The following is a 19,520-nucleotide window of genomic DNA, read 5'->3' as shown; positions in this document are numbered from 1 at the left end:
GCACAAACAAGAAACAAGGGAGACCACAGCCAGACTGGAGATCTCTGAGAAACCAGATGTTTCCCAGGCCTGCACCACCCAGACCAAGTCTATCTCAAAAAGAATGATGTGAGAGAAAGATAAACAGTTTTGTCAACTCAGAGAAAAGACAAAACATCTGGGGAAAGATTCTTCCCTGGGATAAATCAGTTTTAACTCCACTTCTACCCTGACGTCAGCTGAAGACAAGGCGACTTGCAGGGTATGGCACTTTTTTAGTAGATCTAATTAACATTAAGTTCCTATGCTTCTGACTGGGGGCAACTGCCCTTATGAAAGGCACTGCTGTGTATCCTCCCTAATAAGGCTCCAAACTACTGTAACCAGCCATAATGCTGCTCCCACAGTCTCAGTGCTCACTGCAGAAGATTATGATGTTTTCTAAATAAGGACAAGAATGAAGATAAAACAATGAAAACATAATAATAAACAGCAAGCTTTTTAATAGACGATGGACGTATTCTTTCATGTTATTTAATCCTGAGGCTCCTAAGGACAGCAGGAATTACTTTTTTTTCCTCTCTAGCTGTATCTGGGCAGAAAGTTGCATGACCTAAGACAGTGTGTGGCTCACAGCAAATAGTACAGCAGTGACTATGCATGTCTGTCTGCTTTCTCTTTACATATATCCTGAGCAAGGATTTTTCTCATCTCATACATCATTCACAATCCACTGCAGTGATTCCCCAAAGTCTATCTGTACCTTCAGCACAATGAAGAAGAAGAAATGGGCTGCTTCAAAAAGGCTGCCTTGTCTCTCGAAAAGACTGGCATTTCACTGCACTGCAAAATCCCTGAGGCTGTATTTTTAGCAGCACCTCAGGACTACATTGCCCTTTAAGGCTCTAAATGGGAAGAACTACAACAAAATTCAGGATGCCCATTCACTCCTTTAGTCACTCCAAATGCATCCCTTTTAACACCCTGAAAGTTAGTAATTGAACCCAACAAGAACTCCCACTACCAGAAAATGCCATTTCATGTCCTAGGTCTTTTAAGAGCAAAACCGAGCTACCTGAAGCATGGCAAGAATAATTCACCAAAGCTGTGTTGAATAGTGGAATAAACTATGACTCCTACTACAGTTTATATCCTGTTTTCATTCATTTTATATACATTATTGAGGAATAATATCTTCGAGCAACTGAGTTTTTTGGCAGACAGCAAACAACTGAGCAGTAGACTGTTCATCAAAAGCCACACAAATTAATATGGCAGTTACACTCACCTGTTTTGTATCAGGAGTCATTAGGTTTAAGCTGGTAGTGGAGATATTCAGCATTATGCTCATTCCTGCAAACTGAAGATTGCTCTTTCCCAAGATGCTAGAAAGAACTTTGCTTGGCGGCTGTGAGGGGGGGTAAAAAAGCACATTTTTGTTCTCCATTTACTTGGGATCACCTTCATTGTATGCAGGGTTAGCTGTAATCTTACAGGTTTCTTAAAAGTTGCTGACTTTTCAAAGATCATTTTACTGCAACAGCTGTTTTGCTCTGGAGATAATTTCTCATTTATACTACTACTAATAATAATAATAGCTAGGCAGCTATTCATCCACTCTTGACCTAACAAAATAAGGGGTTTGTGAGACAGCAGTCTCATCTTCACCAAGGGACTAAGTGAGCAGACTAAGATGAATGCCTTAAATCAGTTTCTTAAAATGGCATGTTCTTATTCTGTAAAAACAGCTTAAACTCCCGAAATCTGTTGTTTGCTCTCCATCTACTGACTGCTCTACCACCTTCCCACATGTAAAGTGGGACTCCGGTGTTACTGATGGGATGCTCACAAAAACGGATACACAGTGTCATTGGGCTTGTAGGCTTCTTAGCAGTAGGCTAAAACCTTTGTATGCTGGGGTACAACACACAGCTAAAGATTACTCTTAAATCAGATAATAAGTACAAAGTGTTGGAATGTAATAAAGGGGATGTAATAATATTGATAACTTTTGTAGGCCTTTCACTAGATATTTTGTAGCAATACAAGTTATGCTGCCAAAGCAAAATTTACAAACTTCTCACCTTTGACAGCTACAGGGAACCACATAGCTGCGTGAGAGCAGCCTCATTCAGGTAACCACAGCCTGTACAAAATCAGGCTGCCCAGCAATAACAGACCAAGTCCTTCTACTTGCACTGGTGAATATTTATGCTAGTCATTAGGATATGAAAGCAAAGCTGTGACTGGAGGCAGGGTTCTTCTGCCACTGTATTTGCATTTGTCCTAAACTGCCTGCAAGTTTGGAAAGTTTTATCCCTAGCAGGATGGACACACTTGTACTTCTTCACTCCTTAAAGCTTACATATATTCAGTTTTACCTTCTTTTCCCTCTGTTTAATTGATTAAATATCCACTACCTACACACTGTTCATATGTAATGTTTGTGCTGCACTATTTTAACTTTCTCATGTTACAGAGCTAGTACTTTATTAACTTCACTTTAAAACAAGCCCTTTTAGATATTCTTCTCTTCTTTCCTTAAACCTTCATGATTCCCCAAGTCATGCCTAAGGATCACCTGCCCACAGTGTGGGTAAAGTGTGAAAACTTGGCCTCAAGAAGTACATGTCACCTTAACCAAATCGATAAGCCACTAGTGGCAAAAACATGATGAAAGCACAGGCTGGCAAACAATGTCTGTCTTTAATATTTATCTGAAATTCTGTTACTGAGAATTTTCTTCTCAGCCAGTACTTTACAAACTTTACTTTACAAACACTATTTCTTTTCAATAATGGATAAGCAACATTGCTTCTAAAAACAGTAATACAGCAAGGTGTCTCACTAGGCACTTGGGACTCTGTTTAACCTACTTTTCCAATGACATTTTGCATCACTTTGCTTTCCAAGGAAAAAGATATTTTCCTCTTTACTTTCAGGTTTAAAAACAAAAGCCAGAGAACCTAGAAATGCCAATGAGATAAATTTGGTGGTGGTGGTGGGGAAACCACCACCTTAAGTTCTGAGACAATTTCCAACTATGCTGTGACATATGTTGTCACATATGCCTTATTTTACCAGGGGAAGATTCTCCATTGCAAACAAGTGGCATTTCATCCCGTCCCTTTCTGCTGGGATTCCACCTAGATGGTGGAGCAGCGGGGGAAGCAGGCAGACCTTTTCTTTCACCTGCCTGTTCTCCTCCTGCACCCAACAACACACACATGGGCTATAATGAACTGCTTTCTATGCTCCTTCCTTTAGAGCTAGCATTAAATCCCAGCTTTACTAGCAGGCCCCTGGAAGATCAGACAGCGCAGAAGCTGAGCTGAGGCCTCCTCCACTCCTTGCCTGTAGATCATAACTCCCACCACACAAATAAGAATAAAAGCATGGTAATAACTGTGTCAGGCCAACACCCACTGGACCTGCCATCAGTGTTGGCCATGGAGCATCAGCCACAGGTGGTTATTGAAAGAGTATAGGAAACAGAGGATCACCTGGTATGTTCTCTCCATTTCCAGAAATCAGTGATTCCCAGACTCATTAATTGTCACCAGTAGAGCTATGCTCCAAGAAAAGATCTAATCACTTTCAAAACTATGTATATTTTTGGCCTCTGCAATAGCTTCCAGCACCTATTTCTACAATTTACTCATGCATTTTATGAAGAGGCATCCATTTTTGTTAGTTTTAAGCCTTCCACCTGCAATCTACAAAAGAAAGAAAAAGGAGGGGGGTTTTACAGTAGGAACATAAAGGCAAGCCACAATCTTTTTCCTAGATGTACTCATACTCCTAGATGCCTATAAAAGCAGATGCTGACCAAAAGGGCAAGAGGCAACATACAGTGGGTGACAACAGCCAATACTTTAAATGATTAATGATCTGTAATTCTCAAAGCTGCTTTAAAGTCACCTGCCTGCTGTGCCTCGTCTCCTCTGTGTTGAGCTAAAAAAATACAGTCAACGGCACTACAAGAAAAGAAAAATACCTTTCGTTTCTTGAAGGCTCCTTTGGCACCAGGCACGGCTTCACAAACACAACTGATTGCTTCCCTGAAGAGACAGAAAAAAACTTTATAGCAAATGAATATGTGGTTTTCTTCATTATACCTGAAATGCACTGGGAGAGAACAGCTTCAAACCTATTTCTGTTCACAAGTGAGGATAGTTACAGGTCAGTTAGCTCTCTTCTCAAGGCTAAAACAGGTGCCATTCAAATTTAGATTATCTCAGTGTGAAGCAGAAGACAGTAAATAGTCAGTGTTAGTGTAAGGAACAGTATCTTGAGAACTACAAATAATAAAAATGTTTTCTTGCTCTATTAAAAAGACCTTTTCTCACTGTAATTTAGTATATTTTTTAAATACCTTCTTCCAAGACTCATTTTTGTACCTTATTAAGTCATGAGGAATCTGATCATAAAATATGTCTTTAATCAACATTGCTTTACACCTTTTTTTTAAACCTTTATTGTCATGTAAGAGGTAGTAACTATCATTTTTCTCACTACTATACTATGCACTTTTCCAATCAGAGCAAAACCACCTGGCTCTAGATGATAGCAGAACCCTAAAATATTCCTGGTAATATGCATGTTGTATACAATACATCCAATGTAAAAAATTGTAATTGATATTTGTTCAGTATGATCTGAATAATTTATTTGTGATCCCATTTTTATATTGTAAGCAAAATTAATGCCATTAACATTTTGCTTCAGTTTTCTAATATTGCTTCCTTCTTCCCATTGCACTCAGGCTGAATGAAAGAAATGCATGTTGAAAAAATTTGAATTCATACTGTCTCACAGAAGAGTAACTGTATACTACAAAAACTCTTGAAATCATATTGCCACAAACAAATCTTACAGATTCTTTCAGTATTTAACAACTTATTATCTGAATAGTCAGTCTGGTCAGTATTCAGAATTTCTCCCATGCACAGAAAGACCTTCCTGTGACCATTAGCTGTAATAGACGTATCCCATTGGTAAGACAGAACAGTTGCACAAAGATGAGTAAAGGTGACTCCAAACCTTGTTTAACTGTTTTAAATATGGATTGAGACTAACATCACATTATATTTAGACCTAAAAACATAAAAAACCCATGTATTTTATAAAAAAAAAACCAACAGGATGGAAGACAATTAACTACAAGCTAAAGAACAGTCAAAATTAATCAAAACCTGGATACATCACCTTGATAAAAACATTAATTATTTTAAGTTTATGCCATGTGCAGGATGATATTTCAACTACACATTAGGCGAATGCACAGGATCAACAAGTGAGTCAGGAGAGAAATGTCATATGTGTATAAGCATTCAACATATAATGACTCAGCAAATGTCACAAGTTTATCCAGTAGTAATCAGTAATCGCTATATAGTTATGTCTTGGATGCTTTTACCTAGGGCCCAATCCAAAGTTTGAATCACCTAAAAGAATCACATGAATTTATTATTTTTGGGGGGTGGGTGATTGTGGGGGTGGAATAGGTCTTGCAGCAGGTTTAAACTCCTGCCATTCTGAAGAAGTGTGAGATTTATAGCAAGAGATAGTCAAAAAAGCTTTCAGGCACACAATCCTTTCTTCGGGTCTAGAGAAGAGCTTGTTTGTTCCATAACTTGTCTTTTTTTTTTTTTTTTTTTTCCCAACTACATCTGCTCATCTAATAAAATTGCTTCTCACTACAGACCCTGCCTTGCATATGCCCTCAGACCATCACAGCTACAACAGCACTCCATTTCACAGTTCAGCGCTTGTATTCAGTTCCCACATTTACCACAACACTTCTTTGACTCCAAACAAGTGTTTTAGATAAAGTAGCTACTATTCTTACAGAGCAAGTAAAAATTGGTTGATTTAAAAAAGCAGCCCTGATGTGTCTTAGAAATACAGCACAGCAAGCATCACACAGAGTGATCATCATGATACTGACACATAGGTTACTCCTAAAAAAGTAATCTGGAAAAATAAATATTCTTCTCCACCAAAAATGCTTTTCTTTGAATCAGGAAAAGCAAACAGACATTATGTTGTACAGAGCCATCCCCTCAGCCTTGCTATTGAGCTAAAAGTTGTGGTTTCCCATCTCTTTCTTGCACCGAACCAAATCCTTTGGAGGCAGTGAGGTGGAAAGTCCAGGCCTGTGGCAGTCCACAGCCCACTGCTGTCTTTGAGACCCACGCCTCTTGTTCACCAGGTGTGTCTGAGCTTCCCAGGCATTTTGGCTGCAAGTTGCTGACACAGAGGCATCACCATCACTTCATCCTCTTTGTCTCCTTCAGTGGTCCAATTAGCACATTGAGATCCCTCATATGATTTGCCTCTCACAAAAAGGATTTGTATTTTAGAGATATGAACTGTGCTTGAGGGATAAATTCAACTGTAACTTCCTTTCTCTTCCTATATGCCTCCACTATCTTCTCTCTGTAGCAGCAACATGGAGCAGATAGGAAGCAAAACAAATTTTCAGGCCACAGCACCTGACAAAAAACGTTTACAAACTTGTTATTTTTCTGGTGTAGGGCTGGGGTTTGTAGTGGTTTTGCTACTACCTCTTCAGCCTGCCAGTTCCTGATAATCAGCCATAAAGTGTGTTACTCAATAGACCCATCTGACTCAAGGACCTTGTTGATCAAAACTGCTACTTGAGTGTAGGAGAGGAAATGCACCAGCTGAAAAGGCTGAAGCCCAGGGCTGAGGGTTGGCAAGGCAGCTGTGGTTACTGTTTGTACGCCCTGTCTCGGCAGAGCAGGGAAAGCACTAAGCAGCTGAAAAGCTAGGATATACATCCTTTCAGCCAGTAACAACGTGCTATAGATTTTCCAACTGTCTTCCTTTCAGTAAAATATCTTGGTTTTACTGAAGTCAGGTGGTCCCAAAGTCTGCAAGAAGACTGGAAGTGGGGGAAGGGACCTGAGAAAAGTGACAGCTTGTTGAGATACATCTCAGATGTGGCAGGACGTCTGAACTTAAATTTCACAATTATTTTAACTTCATTTTTTGAAACTTGAATACTAAACGTACTCAAGCAACTGCAGGATTTAAGTTAATAATCCTTTTGGTGAAAATGCTGGGAACTTCAAAAAATATATTCATAGACCAATTCTGCCTAGGCAAGGTCAGAGAGGCCTGACAGCAACTCTTTGTGTACCTGCAACAAAAGGCACAATACTCTTTCCACCTGGGAGTTAATGAGTCTTGAAGAAGTATCTGATGAAAACAAGAAGAAAAAGGACAGCTGAATATCTGCCATTGCTCTGATACACACTTTTTCCAGGGAAAGGTTCCTGGATCTCTCTGTTCAGAATATTCTAGATCATTTTGGGGGAGGTGTCTTTACACAGATAGCCTGGTGATGTGGAAAGGACATCCTGAAGACTTTTCTAGCTTGCATTGCCAGGCAGCATGCGGCAGACATAAGCTTTTTTTTCAGCAAATCAAATTTGCAAATGTTTCTGCAGCATGAACACCTGAGCTACAAATCAAGCCCAGAAATAGGTATCACTGCTAGGTTGAGAGTGCCATTACCTGGCTTGTGCATGCAAATTCTTGTCTAAGTAGAAATTTTGGACATATCTGCATGGCTAAACAGCACAGAGTTTGGGAAAGTTGGATGTGACTACATTTGCTTCCTTTCCAGTAATAAAGTTATTTGACATAGACACACATTACACCTTTCTAAGACACATGCTGTTTTGTTAGTTAGGCTCAGATAAATACCAGTATAGAGTTGTCCTGATCTCTCGTAAAATTAGCTACTGGACTGTCTGCAGTAGGGACCACATGCTGAGTTCCAAATCTGTCCAAGAGTATTTTCTGCTTTGCAGATGGTCATACTGTGGAGTCATTTTCTTGGCACAAAATGTGTTGTGTATTTTGAATATAATTTCAGCATGCAAATGTATCGAGTGAAAAATTACCAATATGTATTTTCTGAGGCTGACCTATTCTGCTTTAAAGTGACTTGACATCTGAGACAGAAAAAAAGACATTTTACATTGCCATTTTGTTCCATTAAAAAGGCTAATGCCCTGGTATTTTTCATAGCTTTAGTCATATTTTACTCTGTTATATAAAGTAGCCCACTCAGGAAGCTCAAATCTGTTCCTCTATGATACACCATCACACGAAAATACCATCCCTTCTTGTGGTTTCAAAGATTCTTTTGGCTGTGATGCTAGTTTTTGTTGTTGCTGTTTTTAATTAAAACGATTTAATTGATTAAAAACCAGAATTCTGGAACTCATATTTCAGGGAAATGACAAACACATATAGAGTGCACAGATATTCTAAACACATTTGCAAAAAGTATAGCCATCTCAAATATTGAGACAAGACACTGACTAGTTATTAGTTTGAAATGTTTTCTGTGACAAGACCTAAAACCTACTAATATTCTCGATGATATCTTCTAGTATCCTATAGTGCTCAAGTTTATCTTTGCCACCTCCAAAGCATAGGGCTTCACAGGTTAAAAAAACAGACATCAAAAGGTGGACTTTTTAAATGAAAGCATGACATGTCTAGAAGAATTGTACAGAAGGCTCCAGTTATTTCTTAACAGTATTATATTCTTGCCAAATTTTTAAAATAATTTACAAATCATTACCAAGTGTTGTACCAGTATTTGCTGAGAAGAAACAAAGTCTATACTAAATATAACTTGCTTCTGAAAAAGAAAAAAACAGAGACCAAAAATGCATTTTTAGAAATCTGTTTAATAATTGAAATATTATTTGTTCATTTGCAAAACAGGCAAAATGAGCGTGTGCTGTATGAAGTAAAACAGGGGACATTCACAAGCTCTGAAGACTAAACCAGTATATTACTGTTTACAGAACCTTAAACACCAACTGGTAAATTCATCATTTCCATGTCTGGAAGATGCAAGGCTGGAGAAGTAGCTAAGGAAAACAGAACAGAGAGTATAGATAGGAAGGGGAGGCTAATTGTGTGGTGTGGATGCGCCTACTGCCATGAATTCAGAGTACAGTGCAGGGAGTACCCCTGCGGGGGAGCCCCCCCTGAAAGTGGCGCAGAGACCAAGTGATGCCATTTGTCACACCAGCCTGACTGAGGTGAAGCCTGTCCTGACTGCACAAGTGATGGGAAGCCTGGAAGAAAAGGTTTGTGGAATGAGGCGACATCGGCAGATGTGACATGCAAGCTGTTGTCACTCATAGAGCAAGGAGACGACGAGTCCTCCTTTTCTTCCTCTCAGCTCCTCATTTTGTTTCTTGAAACGGAGTTTTTTCATGTGTAGAAAATCTACAAGCAGAAAATGAAGGGAAGCTGGCCAAATTCATTTTTGGTTTATTTAATAAACTTTATACAGTGAAAGAGTTGGCTTTGACAACTGTTAGACATAGAGTACCACATGCTATTAGGTATGTAGTATGCAATCTCTCCAATGGTTGTTATTCTTACACTCCTGCATCTTCAGTGGGAGACTCTCATCAATCCGCTAACAGAAGTCAATGCACTTGAAAGGACTCTCTTGTTTTTAGTGCCAGAGAAACTTTTTATCTATTGGTATGCTCAGTGGCAGCTCTGTTCTCAGTATTTATAGATGATCTGACTTTAAGGAATATTTGAAGCAATTTCAGTACAATCTGTACCTTCTTTTATAACATGCAAGTAAGTTTCAGAAACTGTTTCATTCATCAGTAACAAAGAAGTCTACCTGATCTTGATGACTTCTTCTAACACATTAGTTCTGAACAATGGTCTTATTTTTGGAAATGTAGAATGAAACTGTTTATCCAGTAGCACACCTTATTTAGAAATATCTCTTCACCCTGTGTGCACACACAGATTTGTGCTTAGCAGAAGCAAACATACCCATTTTGTCCTTTTAGCTATGGCAAATGTATGACCCCAACAGGTGATGCCAAAAAAGGCATACAGCTGCTCCTCCACTGCTGAGAATACAGTCATATACATCTGCATTTAACCATTATTTAGACTCTGACAGTCTTGGTCCAAAATTTGGGGTACCTTTCAAAGAGGAAACATCTTAAAATATTGGTTGCAGCTTTTATGAACACAAAGTGGGGGTATACAAAGCCTTCCTTCTGCACCACCCTCCATCTGTCAAGAATAAGGTTAATGACACCAAAAAACTAAAGAAAAATGTACTTGGAGGTTTAGATCTGTTAGGTAGTTCAATCCTTTAACTTCTTTTGTGACCTTCAGGCTTTTTTCCCCTCAGCCTGGTCTCTAGATGATTAACCTAGTAGTGGTCAAGGAGATGGAGAGAGAGAAAGTAAAACTGTCTTCTGTTGCTAAATCAGGATCATAGTAACCTCCAAACTGGATTCAGCTTCAGGTCATTTACTATAGTATCTTCTCTCTTAAAGAGTAGCCCATAGCAGATATTTCAAAGGAAGGCATAGGAAACCTTACAAAAATAAAATTAAAAAATCTAGTCTAACAAATATGTTTCTCTAACCCTTAATTGGCTTCATGTCCAAAGCAGGACTTTGGAGATAGGTATCTTGCAAAATCTCTTTTTTATTAGAGGATTAAAGTTCTGGCACTGCCCTTCTGAATGACCCCATAAGATATACGACATTTTATAAATATACAAGCTGTATTTTCCAAAAAGGACCATTCAGTGGTGATGAATGGTCTCGTGTGACAGGACATGTCATACAAAAGACATTCAAATTCATTCTGCTTTCGTTTCTCTGTGTAATCAAGCTGCTAGGTGCTATTAGCAGAAGAACATGAGAGTGTCTCTGTTTCCAAGGTGCTAGGCAGTTGTTAACTTTGCGTTGTGATTTGCATTTAAAATATGTTAAGACCACTCTGCCTCAGTCCTTCTGCTTCTGCAGAACCACATGGAGTCACCAGCTTTCTGAAAACCCAGAGTACAGCTATACCCATATAACTGCTTCCCTGACCATTTGGCTTTCAACTCTCCATGTTCCCCATCCCCAAGAGGCTCTTTTGCTTTCTCACAAAGCCAAGTGGAATGGGGGAGCTCAGTTAATTACTCTCACTTAGGCCTTTGCATTACCATATATTAGTTGAATTAACCCAAATACTAAGTAACATTTTCCCCACTAATACTACACTGAAAATGAAAGATTTCAGTGTTAAGCATACAAAACCCTATTTGTTCTAACCCATTTCTGTGCTAATGACAGCTAAACCAGCAAATCTAAATTATTCTCTCATAATATCAGGCACTATAGCTGTCATTGCCCCACTTACAGGTGCGCTGTATGAATTATATGGATGTCTCCATCCACTTTGGAGATTCCTGCTTCCTGGTAAACTGAGCAGTAGTCAGCACCCTGTGCTTCTCCGAGCTTTGGCCCTGAAGTAACTGTGCACACGTAAAGAGGATTCTCTTTCACATTCCTTCTTGCATACAGCTGTGTATCCAAGACTGCAGTTTGGCTATGCATGTTGTGCCATCCCCCAAGCACCATTCCCTAAGCACTACCCCACATCCAGAGTCCAATTAGCAGAAAGGAGGGGTGAACCACACTCACCTTCCATGCAACAGAGCATGTTAAGGAGTAGACTGAATACAGAATTCACTGCAGATAACACGTTACCTATCCACCTTCAAAAACCCCAGGGGAAACATTCTTCCTTTTCAGTGTCTTCCATTCTTTTTTCAGTGATGCTTGCTGACAGCGAATTTCTGCAAAAAATACAGATATGGTTGAAAGAAACAGTACATCAACTGAATTTCATTCATATTGTTTAGCATTGGACTCAAACCCAGCTCTAAAATCTGGATTTCTACCATCCCCCATCCAGAAGCTTGTGATATTGGCATAAATGGGTTTGGTTTTCACTATTAATAAAGTTCAGGCCCCAAATTTGGAGAGGAATTTCTTTCAAATTGTTCAGCCCAACAGAGTTCACGGAGAGGACTGGGATCAGAGTTTGGATTTGGGTCCACTGCTGATACAAAGTATTTTAGTCCCCTGATCTATTTTGCTAATTGCTATTAAAACAGCATGCAGTATGATGTTTTACTCAGCACAGGGAGGTGTGACTTTCTGAAGCTGCATGCAGTAAACTGATTGCATTCAATTAAATACCAATGAACATGCAGCCTTGTAGTCCACAGACTGCTGTACGACAAACAGTGCATGCAACATTATTCTATTTCAAACCAGTGCATAACTACACTCATGCATACAACACAGTAGTGAAGACTCATTACACTGTAACAGATTTAACAATAAGCATACAAACATATTATATGAACCGCAAACACTGCACATGTTGCAAAAGAATTTTACCTGATTTTTTTTTTTTTTTTTTTTTTTTTTAATAAACAGCCTGAGAGAACAAAGGGCCTGGCCACACAAGCTTACGAGTTCCCCCTTTCTGTGATGATGATGGTAGGTTTCAGATGAACTTAGGACCACTTGCCACCTGTGGTTAGCTCAGTAGTCTCGCCTGCTAGTCTTCCTGTTCCTCCACTATGTTGAAAATGAAATGCTTCTGTTCGTCTTGCTGCCCAAGAAAGTCATCTTGACTTCACATGTATTACAAGAATTATCACTGGGTAATTTGATGCAACATGTGGATTCAGCTGGCTTTTATTTATCATTATGCAGAACTGCTGGCCCTTGGCGCATGCATTCATTTCTTTCCTCAAGAATTCACATGACATCACATTCATTACAGAAAAGAATAAATACAACTGATTAATATTACTCTAGTTCTCCTATTTCTCCTGTAGTGGAAGAATCTTGAGACTTCAAATGTGTAATGATAAAGGAAAAAATCTGTTATAAATTGTACATAGCTGTTCATTTTTCCTCAAATCAGATCCAAAATTAGGACAACACCTTTTGTCCGGCACCACCGAGGTTGTTAAGATCCAGTGAAGAGTACGACAAGTGAAAGTGCTTTCTCCCTGCTTTCACATGAAGATAAATGTATTGCTGCAGGTTTTAACTTACAGAAAGTGAAAAAGCAAAACAAAACCAAGATACAAGCCAGGTACAACAGCGTTAGATGGCACAGGTTGGTTTTTCACAACTATGACAAGGAAGGAAAGACCACTGACCACACTGTTTACACAGGGGCTTCGATCCAGTTCCTGGAGTTGAAGACGCAGTTAATTTGTCAGATTGGTCCATGCATATACACTGATGTATATGCTTTCCTAATATATTTACGATGGCTGTGATTTTCAAAGCATTCAAAATATGTGGACAACCTTCTTCCACTAACTTATTTAAAATGGGTGTCTAATACACTAGATAAAAATTGGGCTAAGATTTCCAGATAAGTAATTTTTAAATGTTCACCCAACAATTTAAGTGCCCTTTACAAGCACTAATTCATTTAATCAGACAGTTGTCTTTGGTGCTAATGGTTTCTCCAAAATAATGCCCAAAGTTTGCAGCAGAGCCAGAGACTACACACCTCACCCTCCCAAGACTGAGCCACAGAAGTTTTTTTCTTCTAGGAATTTGTGCTGCTCATCTTACTTCAGCATTTTGTTTCTCCTCAAGGCCAGTAGAGAAAAAGTGACATATGCAACAACCAGAAGACAGAAAAAAGTTAAATGTAGAATTCTTAATGGCTGACTTCCTATGTCCGACCTGTGCAACATGAAGGAAAAGCAAGGGTAAGAGAGCAGGCATGGACAGCGATGCGATGCAGTGCTAGAAAGGCGTATGTGTCAAGCACGATGTGTGCTTATTAGGAAGAGATGCATCCAGATTTCCACACTAAGTCAGGTAACTTGGTTCATCTTTTCTAACTGTTTTTTAATCATACTTAGTAAATACTGCATAATACCAGAAGTCATACTGGCCCAAGACAGATCACTTTCTTCTGTGACTGGTATTGCAAGGCCTTGGAGAAAATATGTGTGATGCATGCAGTAGGATCAATTTATGAAGTTATATATCAGAAAGGGATCAGAGCTGCTTTGACATCTGTTTCCCTGGTTATAGGAAACGGCACAGAGAGGTTTACACAGCCCCATACACAGAGAAGCTTCTACTGCAGCTATGGATCGAGGTTCCCCAGCTGGAGCAGTCACAGCTAACATTACTAGATCTACAGACCCAAGCCACAGTCACACTCCATCATGAGCCATCATGTTACAAGGACAGTTTTCTTACTGGTGGCAGGCTGCAGAGAAATCAGGAATGGACATACCTAAATATAAATGTATGACATAGTAGACATAAATGTAACTTTCAGGTGCTTTTATTTGAAATCAAAGGGCTAAACAGATCATTTGGTGCCAGGTGTCTTCTTAAGAGGGAATTGGTGCCTGTAATATCAGAACATCAGCCTTATTAATTCAGTACATACCTTGAGGCCTGTTATGTTTCTTAATGCACATGAGCAAGTTAATCAGCAAATGTGAATTTTAATAATTCCTTAATAGTATTTTCTTAATAGAAGTCTTGTGTGTGAAGTGCTACATGACAAAACATGTGGGTACATAAAACTTAAGACATGGCATGCGGATTTCTAGAGCAGATGAATTAATGAAATGCAGATTAAGATGACAGATCCTGATTCAAAAATCACCTAAAACCTCATGCTTTCTAAAAGTTTTAGATCAGGAACTACATGATCAGAACGCTGAGTCTTCATTGTTTTATGATAAACTGAAAATTGCAATTGCAAAGTAATGAGCAAAATAGGAAGATACACAACTTCCTGCTTGAAAAAATATCCTGTGCTCTAGACGTGGTCAGAGGAAGATGAGACAAGAAAATGCTCACCATGTAGTCAAGTACGCTATAACTTCACTAGAAAAAAGTATAATTCCAAGTCTGTTTCACAGTAAAAACCAAGAATTGTTTTTGTATTGAAAGAACTATAAGACAAAGATACTTTGTTTGTGCAGACCATAATGCTTTAGATCAGCAAGTGTGCTTAAGTATTAATGGCAGAGTTATGCCTTTAAACTAGATAATAGGAAAAGTGCAACACTAATCCAATGAAGCCATATAGTGAAAGACACTGTGCAGAAAAATAAAGCTGAATTCAGTTTGTCTTCAGGTATAGAATACAAAAACAGTAACTACCACAAGTGTTTCATAAACCAGTATCATTTAACTTCTAAGTGATAAACACAGGCGCCACCTGCATTGGAACTACAAGTCTGCTTATTTTAAAGTTCACTGCTGCAAATACCACAGAAATGTACACAATGATTTAAAAACCTGCAGCAGTAAAATTCTCAAATGCCTCCATAGTCTACATTGCCTGAAAACCAGAGTTTTGTGATTTACCTGTCCTTGTGCTTTCACACACCTCATCAAAGCAGTATCTTGACAAATTAATGATTAACATTTTGAGGACTTACAGGGTCCAATTCAAAGCTGCTGTATGCAAGTGTTAATTCAAAGTCAATGCATATAGACCATATGATCATCATCCAAGCCTAAAAATAAGTAAATTTTCTCATTTAATAAAAGAAATACTTAGCTATCTATGGTATGACAAATGGTTTATGATAGACTATCAGCAACTGTAAGATGCCTCAAAGAGGTGAAATTCAAGCACTGTATCCAGTCATATCACTTTTATATGTGTTCCTTTGGAAAGGATTACTTCATTATATCAATGCCAGAATTTGAAAACACGGTCTCCAGTTGCTAGAAGATGTCAGTGGTACAGTCCTCTAAAATCAATGAGCTCAGCTTTTCAAGTGAAAATGCCTGCAAAACACTTACTTTCTATAGTGCTCAGAAAAGAGTCTCCTAGGAAAAAAAATATTCATGGACACTTCTTGAGACAGTGCTGTACTTATGTACTGCTCTTACAAAAATACCATGACAAGTTTAAAAGAATTGTAACAAGAACCTAATACAAGCTTATTGTTTCTTACATATAGTCTAGAAAACACAACATTCTTTCATTTGTCTCTGATGTCATTGCAGTGATATATTTTCATTTATATCCATTGTACAGCGAGTTTGTAATCTGACATCTTTTCATAAGGAATTACTATAAAAACCTATAACAGGCAGCTCCGAAACAGCTCCCTAGACTAATTTTGACAAATGCATTGTAGATTTTAAGCATATTCTAATTCTCACTGGCTTAAACATCATGAAATTGGTACCCAAATAAGTGCCTTATTTAGCATAACAAACAGGCAAAAATTTTCTAAAGCAGTTCTTGGCACATCAAAAGACCATGAAGAAAATACATTTTAAGACCTGTTGGAGCTATATTAATACCAGGTGAGAGATTTACCTGTAAAAGCAAAATTAAAAAGTGGACTTACAGTATCCAAAAATTATTTACTATGTGTTTTGCCATCTTCATGGTCTTTCCACTTTGGGGACACAATTCGAAGTTACTTGAAAAAACATACATGTACAAGGTCTTACCTTGCAATCTGTGTTCTAGTACTGAAGTCAAGAGATCTCATTGAGCGTAAGACTTCTATACACCCCAAGTACTGTAAGGAAAAATAAACAGTTGGAAAAAGTCTTATAATTATTCTTGAGTTCTGGGAGAAAATGCAGCTAATCATAAAAGACATTGTACAATTCTTATTTTTACATTTATCCTATGCGTCAGGTGGGTTTTTAGGATTATGTTCTTGTATGTCATAGATCTGTTCCATAGACATTTTATTTCATTTAAGCCTGAAGTTTGGTTCAATATATCTTTTTATGTTTAATCACTGTAATACACCTAGTTCATAATGTGTTGGTGTGTTTTTTAATTTTCCTCTATCTTAATTGTTCCATTTTAGATATAAAGCTAATCAAAGTAAAAAATAATATTAATGAAAAAGTGTGGTAAAGCAAATTCAACTAGCACTGGTTAGCAGGAAAATCTTATTTAAGAGGGAGATAACTAAGCCTTATTGGAACCAAAAAGGTAACTTATAGCAGGGAAAGTTGAAAAGAGCATCAGCAATCCAAAGAAGATTCCTTAATGAACAGCTCAGGGATAGGTGGGATTGAATATTTTCATTAATGACACTAGTAGAAAGATATAGGAAAATGCTAACAAAATATACTAATAATGCATGCTGGGAGATGGCTTCAACAGGGTCATTCAAGAGAGGAATGACATGAAGGTTAGCTAATATTGGGAAAAGACCAGACTTACTGACCCAGATTTCTGCCCTGCATCTCCATGAAAAAGAGGGATACCATTAGAACATATGTTAAAATATAACAGTATCTAGCACAGGATTGAGAAAAACTCAAGTGAATCTTCTAGACTTGCTTCCAAAAGTGGGCATAATTTGCATGTGCTAAAGTCTACATGCAGCTATGGCTCTTGTCAGATATTTGGATAGCGGCTTAGTACAAACCAACTCATGACTGGCATATCCCATGGCAGTATCTTTGCATGTAGGTTAGGTATTCAAGCACACACCTGCCTTTTGAAAGTCAGGGGAAAGAGGGATGAGTCTTTACACAATGAGCCTGATAATGCTACTCTAGAATTGTGTTGTTGTATCAGCTTTTATATCAGATTTCTATCAGTTTTTATATGTATTCGCAGCGTAATGCAATCTGTTTGGGTATGAAACTGGTGCAAAAAATCAAGTGAGGCCACCATCTTGTGTCTTTTGGGGAATTTTATTTATACTGAAAAAATGATCTTTTATTTAGAAAATTATTACATCAGTAACTATATTATCTAGAATTTCAGAAATGTTTTTTTCTATAGAAACATGTATATCACAAACTGTTTACAAACTGAGGGAGTATCTAGTTTATTTTCAAATGTCCATTATTATTTAATTTATTGCTGTCAAATGTTATGAAGTCAATACAACACTGAATAAAATAGAGTATCAAATGACTCCTATGCATTAAATTGCTCGAACTTGGATTATAATAGCCCACAGTTTCTGGGAAGGTTATTTCAAGATCCATTTCCTAGAATGTTTTAGAGATCTCCTGTAATTTTTTTTTTTTTTTAAAAGCTTGTAAAATCCTTATGGAAAATGTCTTATCTATAGCGATCCTGCACATGGAACTTTCAAGCTAAGGGTCATATTGTCAAACTGTTTATATTATCATCACTCCTCTATCAGTGCAAAATTAGGTAACCCTTGTATCTTATTACAAGTAGATTTCTTTTTTACATACACTTCTGCCTGAGTACTTAAAGCATCCAGAACACCATTTTCATGCTCTGATGCAGGAAGTTTAGCCATTAACTCTATTTTTAAGTATCTCAGATTGTGATTTGATTTGCTTGGAGATGAAGTTCATTAAACATCAATTGAGATAATCAGCTGAAGGCAGTTAACTTATACCAATACATAGCAATGAAAGATGTTTTCTTACACTATTTTTGTGTTATTTTGTTTTAGTTCTAGGATGCTTTTATAGATAAATTTTCCCAAGTATTTATTTCATATAAAATACTTTTATAATTAAATATGCTGTAAATGGTATAACTGTTCAAAGGTATCACTGTGATTTTTGGTTACTGAAATACTTGGTTTTCATTATTTTATCAACCTGTTCATTTAGACCACTCAATACTAAAACACTCTTGGATTGCAGTTGTTCCTTCACTTATCTGTATTTGCCACCAGTCTTTTAAAGCAAAGTGATTGTACAGGTTTAAGAACCAGGTCCAACATTTTAGAAGCAAACTCTGGAAGGCAGTTTGACAAATACATGCAGGCGTGCAAATAAATACACAAACACATGTGCACACAAGTCACTGTCAAAATAAACACACAAATAATTAGACAGATACCCATAAACATACTTAGAAGGCGTGCATTTAGACTCCTTTGAGTCGTACTACCTGATCTACATTAACAAAAGTAGCGACAAAACCAGACTGAAGAAAGGTCAGATGGAAAAATTACCCTGTACTTGTTTTATGTATAGCATGGAGACAGCTGAACACAACATAGTAAGGCTTGCAGTATTCCTGACTGATCAAGGCAAAGATGGCAACTGATTTTCTGGGATAAAAGATGTGAACACTTAATCACCACGGCATGTTTTCAAGTAACGAAATTACTATAAAAACTGACATTCAAAAGGTCCAAAGGCCAACTACAGGGACATATAACTCACCTACTGCTATGCTTCAATTATTCCCCAAGACCAACATTGCTCTCTAAAAATATCCATTTGAAGTACATCCTGACAAGGATCCACAGAAAGGAGACATACAACCAAGATAGCAAGTAAATAAATTATTCATTTATTTCAACAAATAAATATCCTGATTAAAAAGAAATGCTATCTTTAGGCATTCCATGAAACATTTAAAATATAGTTATAAAACAGTGTACTTCTTAAAAAGCTCCTCTTCACCCAGCACTTTATGTATATTCTAACCAATCAGCTCCTGCACACTGTGATATTTATGAGCTCCCACTAGCATCCTCCCTCTCATTGTTCAGGAAACAAATATACCAAGATGTAGCCCACCTTGAAGTAGGAAGATTTGGGAGTACCAGTTCCAAACTCTCTTAGATAACGTTCTACCTTCTCTTCACTCTCTGATACTTGAATGAATTTTCAGCTTGTGTTCTTTCATTTAATGGTACTATGCCCCGAGGAAAAAGT

General features: G+C 37.8%; 1 protein-coding gene across 1 annotated transcript in view; it reads right to left on the bottom strand.

Moving 5' to 3' along the window:
• The window catches only part of SHC3 (SHC adaptor protein 3), a 103,072-nt gene that overhangs the window by 21,195 nt on the left and 62,357 nt on the right, over nucleotides 1–19,520 (bottom strand). Inside the window, exons 4-6 of the mRNA XM_074856509.1 lie at nucleotides 16,344–16,414; nucleotides 3,977–4,040; nucleotides 1,268–1,387 (exon numbers count right to left, since the gene is read on the bottom strand). Of these exons, the coding sequence (XP_074712610.1) occupies nucleotides 1,268–1,387; nucleotides 3,977–4,040; nucleotides 16,344–16,414 (255 nt within the window). The remainder of the gene's footprint in view (nucleotides 1–1,267; nucleotides 1,388–3,976; nucleotides 4,041–16,343; nucleotides 16,415–19,520) is intronic.

This window comes from Strix uralensis, chromosome Z, assembly GCF_047716275.1.
Source record: "Strix uralensis isolate ZFMK-TIS-50842 chromosome Z, bStrUra1, whole genome shotgun sequence".
NCBI classification, from domain to species: Eukaryota; Metazoa; Chordata; class Aves; order Strigiformes; family Strigidae; genus Strix; species Strix uralensis.
Note: the sequence above shows the minus strand (reverse complement) of the source record. Positions and strands in the feature narration are given on the sequence as shown.